General features: G+C 60.7%; 1 protein-coding gene across 1 annotated transcript; it reads left to right on the top strand.

Annotated features, from left to right (window-relative positions):
- Positions 1-11479: 11479 nt before the first annotated feature.
- Positions 11480-13547, top strand: GADD45A (growth arrest and DNA damage inducible alpha). Its single transcript, XM_062616125.1, has 4 exons — positions 11480-11601; positions 11706-11807; positions 11887-12100; positions 12729-13547. Exons 1-4 carry the CDS (start codon positions 11558-11560, stop codon positions 12840-12842), a joined length of 474 nt encoding a protein of 157 aa, XP_062472109.1. The 5' UTR covers positions 11480-11557; the 3' UTR covers positions 12843-13547.
- Positions 13548-15045: the final 1498 nt, after the last annotated feature.

Here is a 15045-nt window from a genome sequence, read left to right as displayed (position 1 = left end):
CGCACAGGGATCGGGATCCGCATCCACATCCGCATCCACACAGGGATCGGGATCCGGATCCACATCCGCACAGGGATCGGGATCCGCATCCGCATCCGCACAGGGATCGGGACCCGCATCCGCATCCGCACAGGGATCGGGATCCGCATCCACATCCGCATCCGCACAGGGATTGGGATCTGCATCTGCATCCGCACAGGGATCGGGATCCGCATCCGCATCCGCACAGGGATCGGGATCCGCATCCACATCCGCACCCGCACAGGAATCCGCATCTGCACCCATGCAGGGGCCGTGTCTGCACCCACAGGGCCATTGGGAGCAGCAGGGCCTGGGGGCCACCCTGCCCTCTTCTCCTCAAAGGAGTCAGCAGTTTTCTCCCCCAGTGCAGGTTTTGATTGTGACTGCAGGGACACCCACAGCCAGGCGGCCTCTGCCCATAGGTGCCTGTGTTGGGAGCAGAAGCAGGGCTACAGGGAAGAGGGATGCACTGACTCACACAGGCTCCTGCACAGCAAAGGCAGCACTGGCTCCTGGCTCCGTGGGCTGCCCCAGAACTGGGTCCAATGCTGGGCTGCTGTGTGCAGCTCCTGCCTCTGCCTCTTCTCTCCAGCACCTAGGCAGGCTGCAACAGGTTGCAGGGGGGGTGATGCATGCACCAGGCTCTGCCATCCTGCCCCGCTGCTGCTGGAGGAGCTGGGATGTGGATGTGATGCAAAGCAGCTGCTTGGCAGCCACAGGCACCATTAATCACCCAAGCAGCCCTACAGCTGCTGAGCCAGCTCTGCATGGGGTGGGAGGGCTCTGCTGCCCTGAGAGGTGCTGGGCACTGCTGCAGCAGGAGGGGCCATGTCCTGGGGTGGGAAAACGGCCCATGGAGGTCAAAATCCATAGAATCCCAGAATCCCAGCGTGGTTTGGGTTGGAAGGGACCTTAAAGCTCCTCCAGCTCCAACCCCTGCCACGGGCAGGGACCCCTTCCACTAGAGCAGCTTGCTCCAAGCCCCTGTGTCCAACCTGGCCTTGAGCACTGCCAGGGATGGGGCAGCCACAGCTTCTCTGGGCACCCTGTGCCAGCGCCTCAGCACCCTCACAGGGAAGAGCTTCTGCCTAAGAGCTCATCTCAGTCTCCCCTCTGGCAGCTTAAAGCCATTCATTCCCCTTGGCCTGGCCCTACAGGCCCTTGTCCAAGGCTCCTCTCCAGGTTTCCTGCAGCCCTTTTGGATATTGACCTTAAGGATTTGCAAATGTCCTTGAAAACGACATTCCTGCATTTCTCACCATTACAGGCATTTTAAGATCCGCTTTCAAACATCGTCATGGTTTCACATGCATCCACTGCAGTGGTCATCACTGCAACGACCACCAAACTGTGCCTTCAAGCTCCCTTCCCCTCTTCCCCTCTCCCCCTTTGTCTCATTCTAGGAGACAGAACGAAATCAGATCAGTGTCAGCTCCTTTCCTGCCCCCCATGACCTACCTGCTGTTGACAGGCTCCGCAGCACAGGTGGCTGCCACTGAACCAGTTCTGCTTTCCACATGCATGACTGGGGTTGTTTTCACACTGGGGGTGCTCATCCCTCTGCTGCTCGCACCGGCGCTGTCCGGCAGGAACCGGGAATGCCAACGGGAAGCATCCCGGAAGAGGTGGGATGGGGAGTGGGGCAGTGCCCGCAGTGACCCCGCAGTGATCCTGCCGTGATCCCTCAGTGACCCTGCAATGATTCCACAGTGATCCTGCACAAAGCCCATTTCCTTGTGGAGGAAGCACACAGGGCAGGAGAGCGTTTCTCATGCAAGTGCCACTCGTGTTGGTTTATCCTTCCACGCAGCTATTAAATGGGACGAAGTTTGGCTCTGCCTTTAACTGCAGCTTTACCTGGGAGCAGCGCTGCAGGTGCCAAGGGGAGGTCCCGGCTCCTGGACTTTGCCCATTGCTGCCTGGATGCCGGCTCCTGGCTCTGGAATGGCTCCTGCAAGCACACACCGCTGGTCCATGTGCCCAGGCTGCAGGGCTCCCCAGCCACGCTCCAGGTATGGGCTCACCAAGGCTCAGTGCCGGGTGCTGCACTTGGGCCACAGCAACCCCCTGCAACGCTCCAGGCTTGGGGAAGAGCGGCTGGAAACTGCTCATGGGAAAGGACCTGGTGGTGCTGGTTGATGGAGCTGAACATGAGCCCCTTGTGCCCAGGGGCTCAGCATCCTGGCCTGGATCAGCACCAGTGCGGCAGCAGGGCCAGGACAGGGACTGTGCCCATGCACTGGGCACTGGTGAGGCTGCACCTCGGATCCTGTGTTCAGCTCTGGGCCCCTCACTGCAAGAGAGACAATGTGAGTTGTGGGAGCATCCATGAAGGTGGACAAGCGAAGGGCGGCCTTCCCCACCCAGGGAGAAGGGATGTAGGGATGCATCCATGGCCAGGCACAGGCAGAGGGAGCATCCTTGCCAGGAGAGCAGCTCCTGTCCAGCAGGCTTCAGGAACCACCAGGATGCAGGAGCTGCCTGGGCAGCCGGCAGCAGGGCCGGCTTTGCTGTGGCTGTGGAAGTGTGCTGAGGAAGGAAGACACTCGAGCAGCTCTCCAGCATGGTGCAGCAACGGGGACGCACTCCAGGGCTTTGGGGCTTCTAGGGACCAATGTCCTGCTCCACTTACATCTGCACTACTCAAACCCATGGCCGCGGAGATAGGGCTCAGCTCTTGCTTGGGCCGGGCTGCTCCCCACATCCACTGGGAATGCTGAATGCCTCTGCCAGGAAAGTCCCATCCCTGCTCCAGCAGGCACCAGCCTCCTGTGACCAGGGGGGTCAGGAAAGCCACTGGCACAGGGCCCTGCTCCGGAGCCAAACCCACCAGGGCCGCCCCAGGTGCCCCAGGTGCTGGTCAAAGTCAGCCCTGGATGCCAGCAGGACTGCATCAGCTGAGCCCTGCTTTGACATCCGCTGGGGATGGAGAAACTCCTCCAGAGAAAGGAGGGGAAATGATCTCTTGTCCCACGCACACAGGGGTCCCACGCCCGGTGCCCGCACCCGGAGATGCTCCTGCCCATCCTGCCCCCAGTGCGATGCCTGAGTTTGAGTTGTTGTTGGATTTAGTGCCCTGGGGCCACACTGCCAAAGCCTCCAACCCTGCCACGGCCAGGCTCAGCCCGGCGTGGGGACAGGCTCTGTGCATGGCCCCTTCCCGTGTCCCCCACCCCTGTCCTTGTGTTGATGCTGGTGCTGACCTGGTGCCCTGAGGCCAAGCAAGGAGCGAGCACTGATGGGGGCAAGCTGGGGCTGCAGAATGGGGCAAACCCAGGGTACTGCTCACTGCAAGAGGCCCCCAGCATCCTGGCCTGTACCAGCACCAGTGCGGCAGCAGGGCCAGGGCAGGGATTGTGCCCCTGCACTGGGCACTGGGGAGGCTGCACCTCGGATCCTGTGTTCAGCTCTGGGCCCCTCACTGCAAGAGAGACATTGAGGTGCTGGAGCAGGGCCAGAGAAGGGAATGGAGCTGGAGCAGGGCCTGGAGCACAAGGGTGATGGGGAAGGGCTGAGGGAGCTTGGGGGTTCAGTGTGGAGAAGAGAAGGCTCAGGGGGGACCTGATGGCTCCCTACAAGTGCCTGACAGGAGGATGGAGCCAGGAGGGGCTGGGCTCTGCTCCCAAGGAACAAGGGATGGGACAAGTTCGCTGAGCATCAGGCCCTGCTCCTGCAGGATTCCAGGGCAATGCAGGCAGGGATGCCCCAGCCTGGGAAGGTGAATCTGGATCCTGCTGCCTGCACCGGCTGGGAGCAGCGGGGCCGGCCGGACACTGGGGTCAGCTCAGTGACACAGGAGCGGGTGCCGCTGGGAGAACACAGTGACTGTTGGACCAGAGGCCACCCCAGGAATGTGCAAGCTGGCGTTTGCTTTGCAAAGGGATCGCTGCCCTCATTATCCAGGAGATTCAAAGGGAGGGAAAACACCACCCCGGAATGCACGGCCCCAGCACGTGAGCAGGGCCCTGCGCTGCTCGGGGTGCAGGCAGCGCGCTCCTGCAGTGCTGAGAGAGGGACAGACCCAGGGGAGGTTTAGATGGGATATTAGGGAAAAGCTCTTCCCTGGGAGGGTGCTGAGGCGCTGGCACAGGGTGCCCAGAGGAGCTGTGGCTGCCCCATCCCTGGCAGTGCTCAAGGCCAGGTTGGACACAGGGCTTGGAGCAAGCTGCTCTAGTGGAAGGGGTCCCTGCCCGTGGCAGGGGTTGGAGCTGGAGGAGCTTTGAGGTCCCTTCCAACCCAAACCAGGCTGGGAGTCTGTGGTTCTATGCAGCAATGGAAGGGGTCAGTGGAGCTGGGGAAAGGTCCCACACATGCAGGGCACTGAGGGGCTGGATCCCTGGAACGGGGCCCCAGGAGCACAGGGACAGCCGGAGCCAAGTGGGATGGGGGCTGCTGCAGCAGGAGCAGCAGCGGTGCCAGGACCACCCCATGGGCAGCCCCCCAGGAAGGCTCCTGGCTGGCTGCCGGCCCCTTTGGCAGGGCTGGGGCTCATCTCCCCTCACTGACACCCTCTGATGTTTGGTCTCATTCCCAACAGCTGAACACGGGGCTCTGACGTGCAGGAAGCGTCTCTGGCTGCCTGAGAACATCCCCTGCAGGAGCAGCTCCCATGAACCACAGGCAGGGCTCCAGCGGGCATCTCCCGTGTGTTATCCCAGTGCTCTCCAAGCTGCCTTGAGCCCTGTGGCCTCAGACAGCATTCGGAGCTTAGGGTTTGCCAGCACGGGGGAAGAGCCGAATCCCCATGGCTGAGCCCAACGCAGGCCCCCGTGTCCGCGCTGCTGAGCGAGGAGGGGACTGCAGGCGGGTGAGTTATGAAAGTGGGGATTAAAGGGCAAGCAGGGGGGGAACAAAACGCCCTGGATGCTTCTTGGCAGGCGATGAAAGGGAGGCGCGGAGGCAGCTGCCAGCCGAGAGCTGGTGGAGGAACAACTGCGGCTCCGACTGAGGCTCCACAGCGCTGCAGCCACGGTGCATCCCCAGCACAGCCCCACTCCGAGCAGGAGGGACCCGCACATCCCCTCCGCATCCTTGCTGCTTCCCGGGGCAAGGGAGGGCAGGAAACTGCCCGCAGCCGGGAGCCCTGCAGGACAGCGCAGTTTTAGAGCATCGCCTGCTGCCGTTCCCAGCGCAGGGCAGGAGCTGCTGCTGCCGAGCGGAGAGAAAAGAGGCTTCAGCTGCTTTTCAGTTGCCTCCGAGCCAGATTTAGCCCCGCAGCCGGGCACAGATGGGGCCTGGTGGCCTGACCGCCTGCGAGAGACAATCTGAGCCCTGGCAGGGAGGCCAGACTCGAGCTGCTAACAGAGATGGAGCAAATTAAGCGAGCTTAACTGGGGGTGAGCGCACAAAGCTCCACCTGCTCGCTGCCGTGCTGCCATCTGCCACCTCCACCTGCTGCGGGAGAGCCTCTGCCTTCCTCCCGACGCTTCCTCGTGTCAGAGCTCATCAGGCTGCAGAAGCAGGGCAAGGGGCACCGGGAGCTGAGCATAGGCAAACTCTGGGGGCTTCCTCGCCAGAGACAACACAACCGAGGGGCTGCTTCAACCATAGGAACATGGAATGGTTTGGGTTGAAGGGAGCTCAAAGCTCCTCCAGCTCCAACCCCTGCCACGGGCAGGGACCCCTTCCACTAGAGCAGCTTGCTCCAAGCCCCTGTGTCCAACCTGGCCTTGAACACTGCCAGGGATGGGGCAGCCACAGCTTCTCTGGGCACCCTGTGCCAGCGCCTCAGCACCCTCACAGGGAACAGCTTCTGCCTGAAGCCTAACCTGAACCTCCCCTGCTGAGGGTTACACTCTGTGTTCCCTTTAGCGCTCCCTACGCGCTGCTGATGAAGAGGTTTCCCATCCAGTGCTGTTTTCCAGGTGGCTCCTGCAGTGATCCTGCAGCCCTGCACGGCTCAGCTGCGCTCACCAGCACACACAGCACCATGTCCAGCACACAGCACCATGTCCAGCACACACAGCACCGTGTCTAGCACACACAGCACCGTGTCCAGCACACAGCACCGTGTCCAGCACACACAGCACCGTGCCCAGCACACAGCACCGTACCCAGCACACAGCACCGTGTCCAGCACACACAGCACCATGTCCAGCACACAGCACCGTGTCCAGCACACAGCACCGTGTCCAGCACACACAGCACCATGTCCAGCACACACAGCACCGTGTCCAGCACACACAGCACCGTGTCTAGCACACACAGCACCGTGTCCAGCACACAGCACCGTGTCCAGCACACACAGCACCGTGTCCAGCACACACAGCACCGTGTCTAGCACACACAGCACCGTGTCCAGCACACAGCACCGTGTCCAGCACGCACAGCACCGTGTCCAGCACACACAGCACCGTGTCCAGCACACAGCACCGTGTCCAGCACGCACAGCACCGTGTCCAGCACACAGCACCATGTCCAGCACGCACAGCACCGTGTCCAGCACACACAGCACCATGTCCAGCACGCACAGCACCGTGTCCAGCACACAGCACCGTGTCCAGCACACACAGCACCATGTCCAGCACACAGCACCATGTCCAGCACACAGCACCATGTCCAGCACACAGCACCGTGTCCAGCGCACACAGCACCGTGTCCAGCACACACAGCACCATGTCCAGCACACAGCACCGTGTCCAGCACACACAGCACCGTGTCCAGCACACACAGCACCGTGTCCAGCACACACAGCACCGTGTCTAGCACACACAGCACCGTGTCCAGCACACAGCACCGTGTCCAGCACACACAGCACCATGTCCAGCACACAGCACCATGTCCAGCACACACAGCACCGTGTCCAGCACACACAGCACCATGTCCAGCACACAGCACCGTGTCCAGCACACAGCACCGTGTCCAGCACACAGCACCATGTCCAGCGCACACAGCACCGTGTCCAGCACACAGCACCATGCCCAGCACACAGCACCATGTCCAGCACACAGCACCGTGTCCAGCACACAGCACCATGCCCAGCACACAGCACCAAGTCCAGCACACAGCACCATGTCCAGCACACGCAGCACCATGTCCAGCACACAGCACCATGTCCAGCGCACACAGCACCATATCCGGCACACAGCACCATGTCCAGCACGCACAGCACCATGTCCAGCACACAGCACCGTGTCCAGCACACACAGCACCATGTCCAGCACACACAGCACCATGTCCAGCACACACAGCACCATGTCCAGCACACACAGCACCATGTCCAGCACACACAGCACCGTGTCCAGCACACAGCACCATGTCCAGCACACACAGCACCATGTCCAGCACGCACAGCACCGTGTCCAGCACACACAGCACCGTGTCCAGCACACACAGCACCGAGTCCAGCACGCACAGCACCATGTCCAGCACACAGCACCGTGTCCAGCACACAGCACCGTGTCCAGCACACACAGCACCGTGTCCAGCACACAGCACCGTGTCCAGCACGCACAGCACCGTGTCCAGCACACAGCACCGTGTCCAGCACACACAGCACCGTGTCCAGCACACAGCACCGTGTCCAGCGCACACAGCACCATATCCGGCACACAGCACCATGTCCAGCACACAGCACCGTGTCCAGCACACACAGCACCGTGTCCAGCACACAGCACCATGTCCAGCACGCACAGCACCGTGTCCAGCACACACAGCACCATGTCCAGCACGCACAGCACCGTGTCCAGCACACACAGCACCGTGTCCAGCACACACAGCACCATGTCCAGCACACAGCACCATGTCCAGCACACACAGCACCGTGTCCAGCACACACAGCACCATGTCCAGCACACAGCACCGTGTCCAGCACACAGCACCGTGTCCAGCACACAGCACCATGTCCAGCGCACACAGCACCATATCCAGCACACAGCACCGTGTCCAGCACACAGCACCATGTCCAGCACACGCAGCACCATGTCCAGCACACAGCACCATGTCCAGCGCACACAGCACCATATCCGGCACACAGCACCATGTCCAGCACGCACAGCACCATGTCCAGCACACAGCACCGTGTCCAGCACACACAGCACCGTGCCCAGCACACAGCACCATGTCCAGCACACACAGCACCATGTCCAGCACACACAGCACCGTGTCCAGCACACACAGCACCGTGTCCAGCACACACAGCACCATGTCCAGCACGCACAGCACCATGTCCAGCACACACAGCACCATGTCCAGCACACACAGCACCGTGCCCAGCACACAAAGCACCATGTCCAGCACACACAGCACCGTGTCCAGCACACAGCACCATGTCCAGCACGCACAGCACCATGTCCAGCACACACAGCACCATGTCCAGCACACACAGCACCATATCCAGCACACAGCACCGTGTCCAGCACGCACAGCACCGTGTCCAGCACACAGCACCGTGTCCAGCGCACACAGCACCATGTTCAGCACACAGCACCGTGTCCAGCACACAGCACCATGTCTAGCACACAGCGCCGTGTCCAGCACACACAGCACCGTGTCCAGCACACAGCACCGTGTCCAGCACACACAGCACCATGTCCAGCGCACAGCACCGTGCCCAGGACACAGCACCGTGCCCAGCACACACAGCACCGTGTCCAGCACACAGCACCGTGTCCAGCACACAAAGCACCGTGTCCAGCACACACAGCACCGTGTCCAGCACACACAGCACCGTGCCCAGCATACACAGCACCGTGTCCAGCACACAAAGCACCGTGTCCAGCACACACAGCACCGTGTCCAGCACACAGCACCATGCCCAGCACACAGCACCATGTCCGGCGCACACAGCACCATGTCCAGCACACAGCACCGTGTCCAGCACACAGCACCGTGTCCAGCACACACAGCACCGTGTCCAGCACACAGCACCATGTCTAGCATACACAGCACTGTGCCCAGCACACAGCACCATGTCTAGCACACACAGCACCATGCCTAGCACACACAGCACCATGTCTAGCACACAGCACCATGTCTAGCACACACAGCACTGTGCCCAGGGCGCACAGCACCGTGCCCAGGGCACACAGCACTGTGCCCAGCATACATCGCCTTGGGAAGCAGCTGCTGCTGTGGGTGAGGAGAAGGAAAACGCCACCACAAGCAAACCCTCAAAGCCCAAAGCTGCCTGAGGGAGCACCCGAGGTCCCGCTGCAGCGTCTGGGGCCGGTGGGACCGCGCCAGCCCGGGTTGGGCAAGCGCGTTGGCTCTAAGCACGGGAGGATGGAAGCTCTTAGGTGCAACAGCTGAGCCAACGCGATCTTTGACACGGCTCCATCGGGAGCAGCCCTCCCCGGAGGCTCCAGCTGGAGACGGGGCAGATGGCAGGGAAAGCCGGCTCTGGAGAAACACGAGGTTGGACCCAGCTCTTGGAAACCCCGCGGAGGGGCTGCTGGGGGGGCTGGGGCGCACCGGGTCAAACACCCACATTTAGCTGAGTCAGCATCTGAGGAGCAAGCTCAGCTCCAGCTGCAGAGCGGCCTCATGGCTCTATGGGACGAGAAGCTTTGCTTCCCCATAGCAGAAGTCAAAGGGAGTCCCCCCATGTGGGTGTTTGCAGGGGGAGGCACTGTCAGGAACCTCAGCACCCTCACAGGGAAGAGCTTCTGCCTAAGAGCTCATCTCAGTCTCCCCTCGGGCAGGTTAAAGCCATTCCCGTTGGCCTGTCCATACAGGCCCTTGTCCCAAGCCCCTCTCCAGGTTTCCTGCAGCCCCTTTAGGCACTGGAGCTGCTCTAAGGTCTCCCTTAAGGAGCCTTCTCTCTCCAGCCCTCACAGCATCTCCATGGCCTCCTCTGCACTCACTCCAACAGCTCCATGTCCCTCTTCCCAGTGCAGTAAATGGGGGTAACTTCTGTAACTTCAGACTTTTACCAGCTTCAGGAAAGGTGTCCGTGCAATGCCTGTGACTCACCAGGAAATTATAATGTGTCCTGGCAGAAGACAAACCGGTGAGAGGGAACAGATCCCTCCTTGCAGCAGGAGGATGTACACGGAGCTGTGGCTGTCAGACACACCACGGTGCTACAGAGCTGCTGCTTGCCCTTCCTGACTGCTCACGGTGCTGGTCACTCACTGCAGCACTGCAGCCTGCACCCCCCAGTGCAGGTCAGTGATGTGGGTACCTGCAGCATCACCTGCACCAAACACAGCTGAGCAGCAAGCATCCGCTGTGCCGGCTCCAGCCAACGTGCAGGCTGGAGGCCAGAGCTGCGGAAGCTGCCTCTGAAGTCTGGGGTTTATTGACAGGCTGACTTAACCTCTCCCGGCCAGCAAGGCTGGCAGTGAAACTACGCTGTTTGCTACGCAATGTATTTTAATGCTCTGGTGCCTTATTTGCCTCCTCCGGGTCAAACACTGGTGTCCTGAGCCATGCAAGAGGTGGTGGTGGTGTCCTCCAAGGCGAGGTCTGGGGTAGGCCGTTCTGGTTAGCGCCTTTACACTGCCCGAGGGGAGACTGAGACGAGCTCTTAGGCAGAAGCTCTTCCCTGTGAGGGTGCTGAGGCGCTGGCACAGGGTGCCCAGAGAAGCTGTGGCTGCCCCATCCCTGGCAGTGTTCAAGGCCAGGTTGGACACAGGGGCTTGGAGCAAGCTGCTCTGGTGGCAGGCAGCACACGGGTGGCTGCAGCCCCGGTACCGGGATACCCACACGACACTCTCCAGGCCTGTGGGTTCAGTCCCGTTGTGCAGCTCAGGACCGATGCTTCCCTCCCACCTTCCCGCAGCCGCACTGGCGCTCATCACCTTGTGCCCAGGCAGTGCCCATGGCGCCGGGGCAGCGCCTGCCTCCCGCCGCCGTGGGTTGGCAGCGTGGCGGGCACAGGCACCCGGTCCCTGCCGGGGAGCACGAGCTCTGTGCCTGCGGGAGGCAGCTCCATCCCAACGGGGGGTCAGAGGGGCGCAGCAAGCGGGAGCCCCCCAGTGCAGGCGCAGACTGGCCCCGGTGCTGTGAGGTGTGGTGAGGCCGGCTGGGCTGGACCCACGCGGGACGGATGCTCGTGGAGGGGGTGAGCTACCCAGGGCCGTTATCCCGGGGGAGCCGGACGCAGGCAGCAGAGCCCCTTGGCAGACCTCGACCCGCACGGGAGCCTCGGGCTCGGTGTGGGCGCCCGGAGGAGCGAAGCTGAGGGGCTTGAAATGGCCGCGCCAGGGCCGCGCGCTGCCGGGACGGGAGCCGGCCCCCAGCGTTCGCCGTTCTTCGGGTTCAGGGGAAGGAACGCTCCCGTTTCCCGGCCCCGGCGCCCCGCTCCCGCACCATCGCCTCCACAGGCCACGCCCCCACCCCTCCAGCAGCCAATCAGCAGCCACCGCCCCGCTGGTTCCCGTGGCCGGCGGCTCTAAGGCACGGTGTCAGCGAGAAGGAGGAGTGGTCTCATTTGCATAAACCAATAGAAGGGCGATATGCAAATATAGCCGGCGCGGATTGGCTGGACGCGGGTCGGATAACGCCTGCGGGGCGCCTTTGTGCTGCAGAGGCGGCGGCGCACGGGGTGCTACGGGGAGCGGCCCCAGCACCGGGAACGGCCCGCAGAGGAACTATGACCCTGGAGGAGCTGCCCGGGGACCACCGCACCGCCGGGAGGTAAGGTATGGGCAGGGTATGCGGGAAGGGAAGCGGGTGCGGAGTGGCGTCAACCCCCCCCCCGGTAACCGGTGGCTGCCTGTCTGTGCTTGTCCCGGTGGCAGGATGGAGCAGGCGGGGGACGCGCTGGAGGAGGTGCTGAGCAAGGCGCTGAGCCAGCGGAGCCTCACCCTTGGTGTCTATGAGGCAGCCAAGTTGCTTAATGTGTGAGTGGAACCCCGGTGGCTCAACCCCTTACCCCGGCGTCCCGCCACCCTTCCCGGTGACATTGTGCATCCCCCGCAGGGATCCGGATAACGTGGTGCTGTGCTTACTTGCGGCCGATGAGGAAGAGGAGGGAGATGCGGCGCTGCAGATCCACTTCACGTTGATCCAGGCTTTCTGCTGCGAGAACGACATCAACATCCTCCGTGTCAACAACCCGGCACGGTTGGCTCAGCTCCTGCTGCCCGCCGCTGGCCCCGGGCCACCCGCCGACCTTCATTGCGTCCTCGTCACGGTGAGTCCGGATGGATCCTGGTTGCTGGGGGCAGCCGGTGTGTCATGGTCACGTCCCATGGCTTGGCCATGAGGCATAACCCGTCTTTCCAGTGGGTGTTGATGGAGGTGCCCCTGCAAAGCCTGGAATTGAAGGCAATTCCAAAATGTCATTCCATAAAGCCGGAACTGACCGTGCCTGTGGGCACAGAGCTGCCAGCTCGACTCCCAGACCTCTGTCTGGCACAGAGAACATCCTATAGGATCCATAGGAAACTCCTTGAGCAAGCTGCTCTAGTGGAAGGTGTCCCTGCCCATGGGCTGGATGAGCTTTAAGGTCCCTCCCGAGCCAATCCGTTTTAAGATTCCATGATTTCCCTTTATATTCTAATCATTCTATGAGTCTATTTTCTAACTTTTATCATTCTGTGATTCTATTTTCCCCTTTTTCACCCCTTTTCCTCCTTTGCCCTGTGGTCCAAAGCAGCAGAACTCCACTCATCATTCTGGAGTCGACTGGTTGGTTTGCTTTAGTGCCAGTTTAAGATGATTCATGCTCCTGGGTTTCCTGCTCTGCTTTTGAATCCCTCTCTATAGGGGTTGGTTTTGCTCCTGTATTAAAGCACACCCCCCCCCGTTTCTCTTTCCAGAACCCCCACGCCTCACAGTGGAAGGATCCAGCGCTGAGTCAGCTGATGTGCTTCTGCCGGGAGAGCCGGTACATGGATCAGTGGGTGCCTGTGATTAACCTCCCCGAGCGGTGACCGTAGCGCTCGGCTGAACCCGACTGCACTCGAGTTTCGCAATCACTTTACAAGCAGTTGCTCAGGAAGTTACTCCCTGCCCTGGCACGAGGATCACTCGGGAGGGAGGGCAGGGGGAAAAAAGTGGAAAACAACAACAAAAAAATACCCAGATAAAACTGATATCGCGGGGGAGAAGGGGGGGGGGGGGGAGGTTGGAGTTGAGCTGCGCCTTGTGTGGGACTGCCAAGCGACACAGAGGAGCGTGGAAGCGAAGGGACAAGAAGCGCCTGCATGGCCGGAGGAGTGAGCCCCGGGGGTGCTGCACGGCCAGATTCCTCATGGAAAACGCCCGACAGCCTCCACCTATTTTAAGTGCAACTTACAGCTTCTGGATTAAATACCTGAAAGAGCAAAAGAAACCCTGTAAGATTAATCACAGCATTTTACAACCCCTTTTAATGTATTGTTTGGGGTGTTAATTCTCAAGTTTTTATGCTAAGATATATAATAAGTTATTTTGTGCTATTATTGATGGAAAAAAATTATTTATACCGGGAGGTTTGAGAACCAGGATGCCCTTAAGCAGTTCATCTGCACCCACTCTCCAACAGTTGGCTGTTGGAAGCAGCTACATTAATGTAATTGTTTGAAATTTGATAGGATTTAGGGGGGTTTGGGGTTTTTGGCTTTGGCTTCTTTTGGAAATAAAAGTTTAAACTCCAACCCTGGGTCCTGGGGTTTGCTTTCTTCCCCCTGTTCATTAATGTAGAGTCAAAAGGGTTCATTTAGCAGCTTCTTCCTTGTCCTGGCCCTGGGCAAGGTCCTGCTGTGCTGCTCTTGTGTGGGTTTATTCCTAGCCCCTCCCAAGCCATTAAAGGAAAAAGCAGCTGATGTGCAACAGGAAATGTTGGGAATTGTGCTTCTTTTTGTCCAGTGCTGCCACTTCACAGCAGAGCCTGAACAAGAACAACAAGAGGAGGAGTTATTTTGGAGGCTCCGCAGAGCCTGACCCTTCCTGGAAAGTGGGAAAACCTGATTCCTCGGACGAGGAAAACTCGACCCAGTGTTTCCCTTCCCAGGAAGGCGTCCACAGCCTGCTGCAAACCCTCCTGGATGTATTCCCTATACCCCCCCCCCCCCAGCAGGGACCAGACCCCTCCCGGGTTAGGAGGTTTCTGTGCCAAGCTCCGGGTTTAACTGCACACATACTCTTGGCACGCCAAACCTGCACTCCATGGGGCGGGAATCTCTCTCCAAGTCTTAACAAACAGAGCTGGAAAACAGCCTCCTTGTGCCTGTGCAGCCCCAGGGACGCCGCTGACCTACATCAGGGCTCCCCTAATTGCATGTGCGCGCTGCCCCGCGGCTCCCTGCCCGCAGCCCTGGGCACGCCGGCCCCAGCGCCGCTGCCCCCGGCAGGTGCTGGACCAGTTCTCCCGCTCCCATGGCGTGCTCCGGCTTGAGGCCGCCCGCTCCGGGCCCCGTCCGGCGCGGGGCTGCAGGGACGCGTCAGCCTCGCGCCGGGTCCGGCACGTAGCTCGGGACCGGGCAGGCACCGTCCTCAGCCCCCGGGGCCATGGGATGGTGCAGGAGCAGCATCACCATCAGCACATGGACACCCTGTGAAGGAGTCGCCCTCGCTGCCCACCGGGACCTGCACCCAGGGAAAGATCCGAGTGTTTAAAACACAGAGATCAGGTCAGGTTCTGGCCCAGGAGCTGCACCAAAAGGCGTTTTGTAAACATTTTTAGCTTTAGAGAGCACTCTGAGGTACCCCACAGCCAGCTCTGCCCGGTGCTGGGGCTGCAAAGAGGTAGCGCTCACCCTCAGCATCACAGAATCCCAGACTGGTTTGGGTTGGAAGGGTCCTTAAAGCTCACCCAGTTCCAACCCCTGCCACAGGCAGGGACCCCTTCCACTAGAGCAGCTTGCTCCAAGCCCCTGTGTCCCACCTGGCCTTGAGCACCCAGCTCCTGTGGCTGCTCCAGGGCTGGTGTCCTGCAGCTCTCACTCCTGCTGCAGCCCTCATCCAAACAAACCCATCCCAATGCCCAGAAAACTGTGAGCAGATCTTTTGAGATCTCCCTTTTCCACCTTCCAGCCCCATGAACAGCTCTCACCCAAGATTTAAACACAACCTCCAAGCACACTTGAGGTTCTTGATGCGCACACTCTGACCATCATCCCACCTCAGGGCTGCCCTCCTGCTGTCACCATGGGG

This window comes from Pezoporus occidentalis, unplaced genomic scaffold, assembly GCF_034315485.1.
Source record: "Pezoporus occidentalis ecotype Australia unplaced genomic scaffold, CSIRO_AGI_Poc_V1 ctg188, whole genome shotgun sequence".
NCBI lineage: Eukaryota > Metazoa > Chordata > Aves > Psittaciformes > Psittacidae > Pezoporus > Pezoporus occidentalis.
Note: the sequence above shows the minus strand (reverse complement) of the source record. Positions and strands in the feature narration are given on the sequence as shown.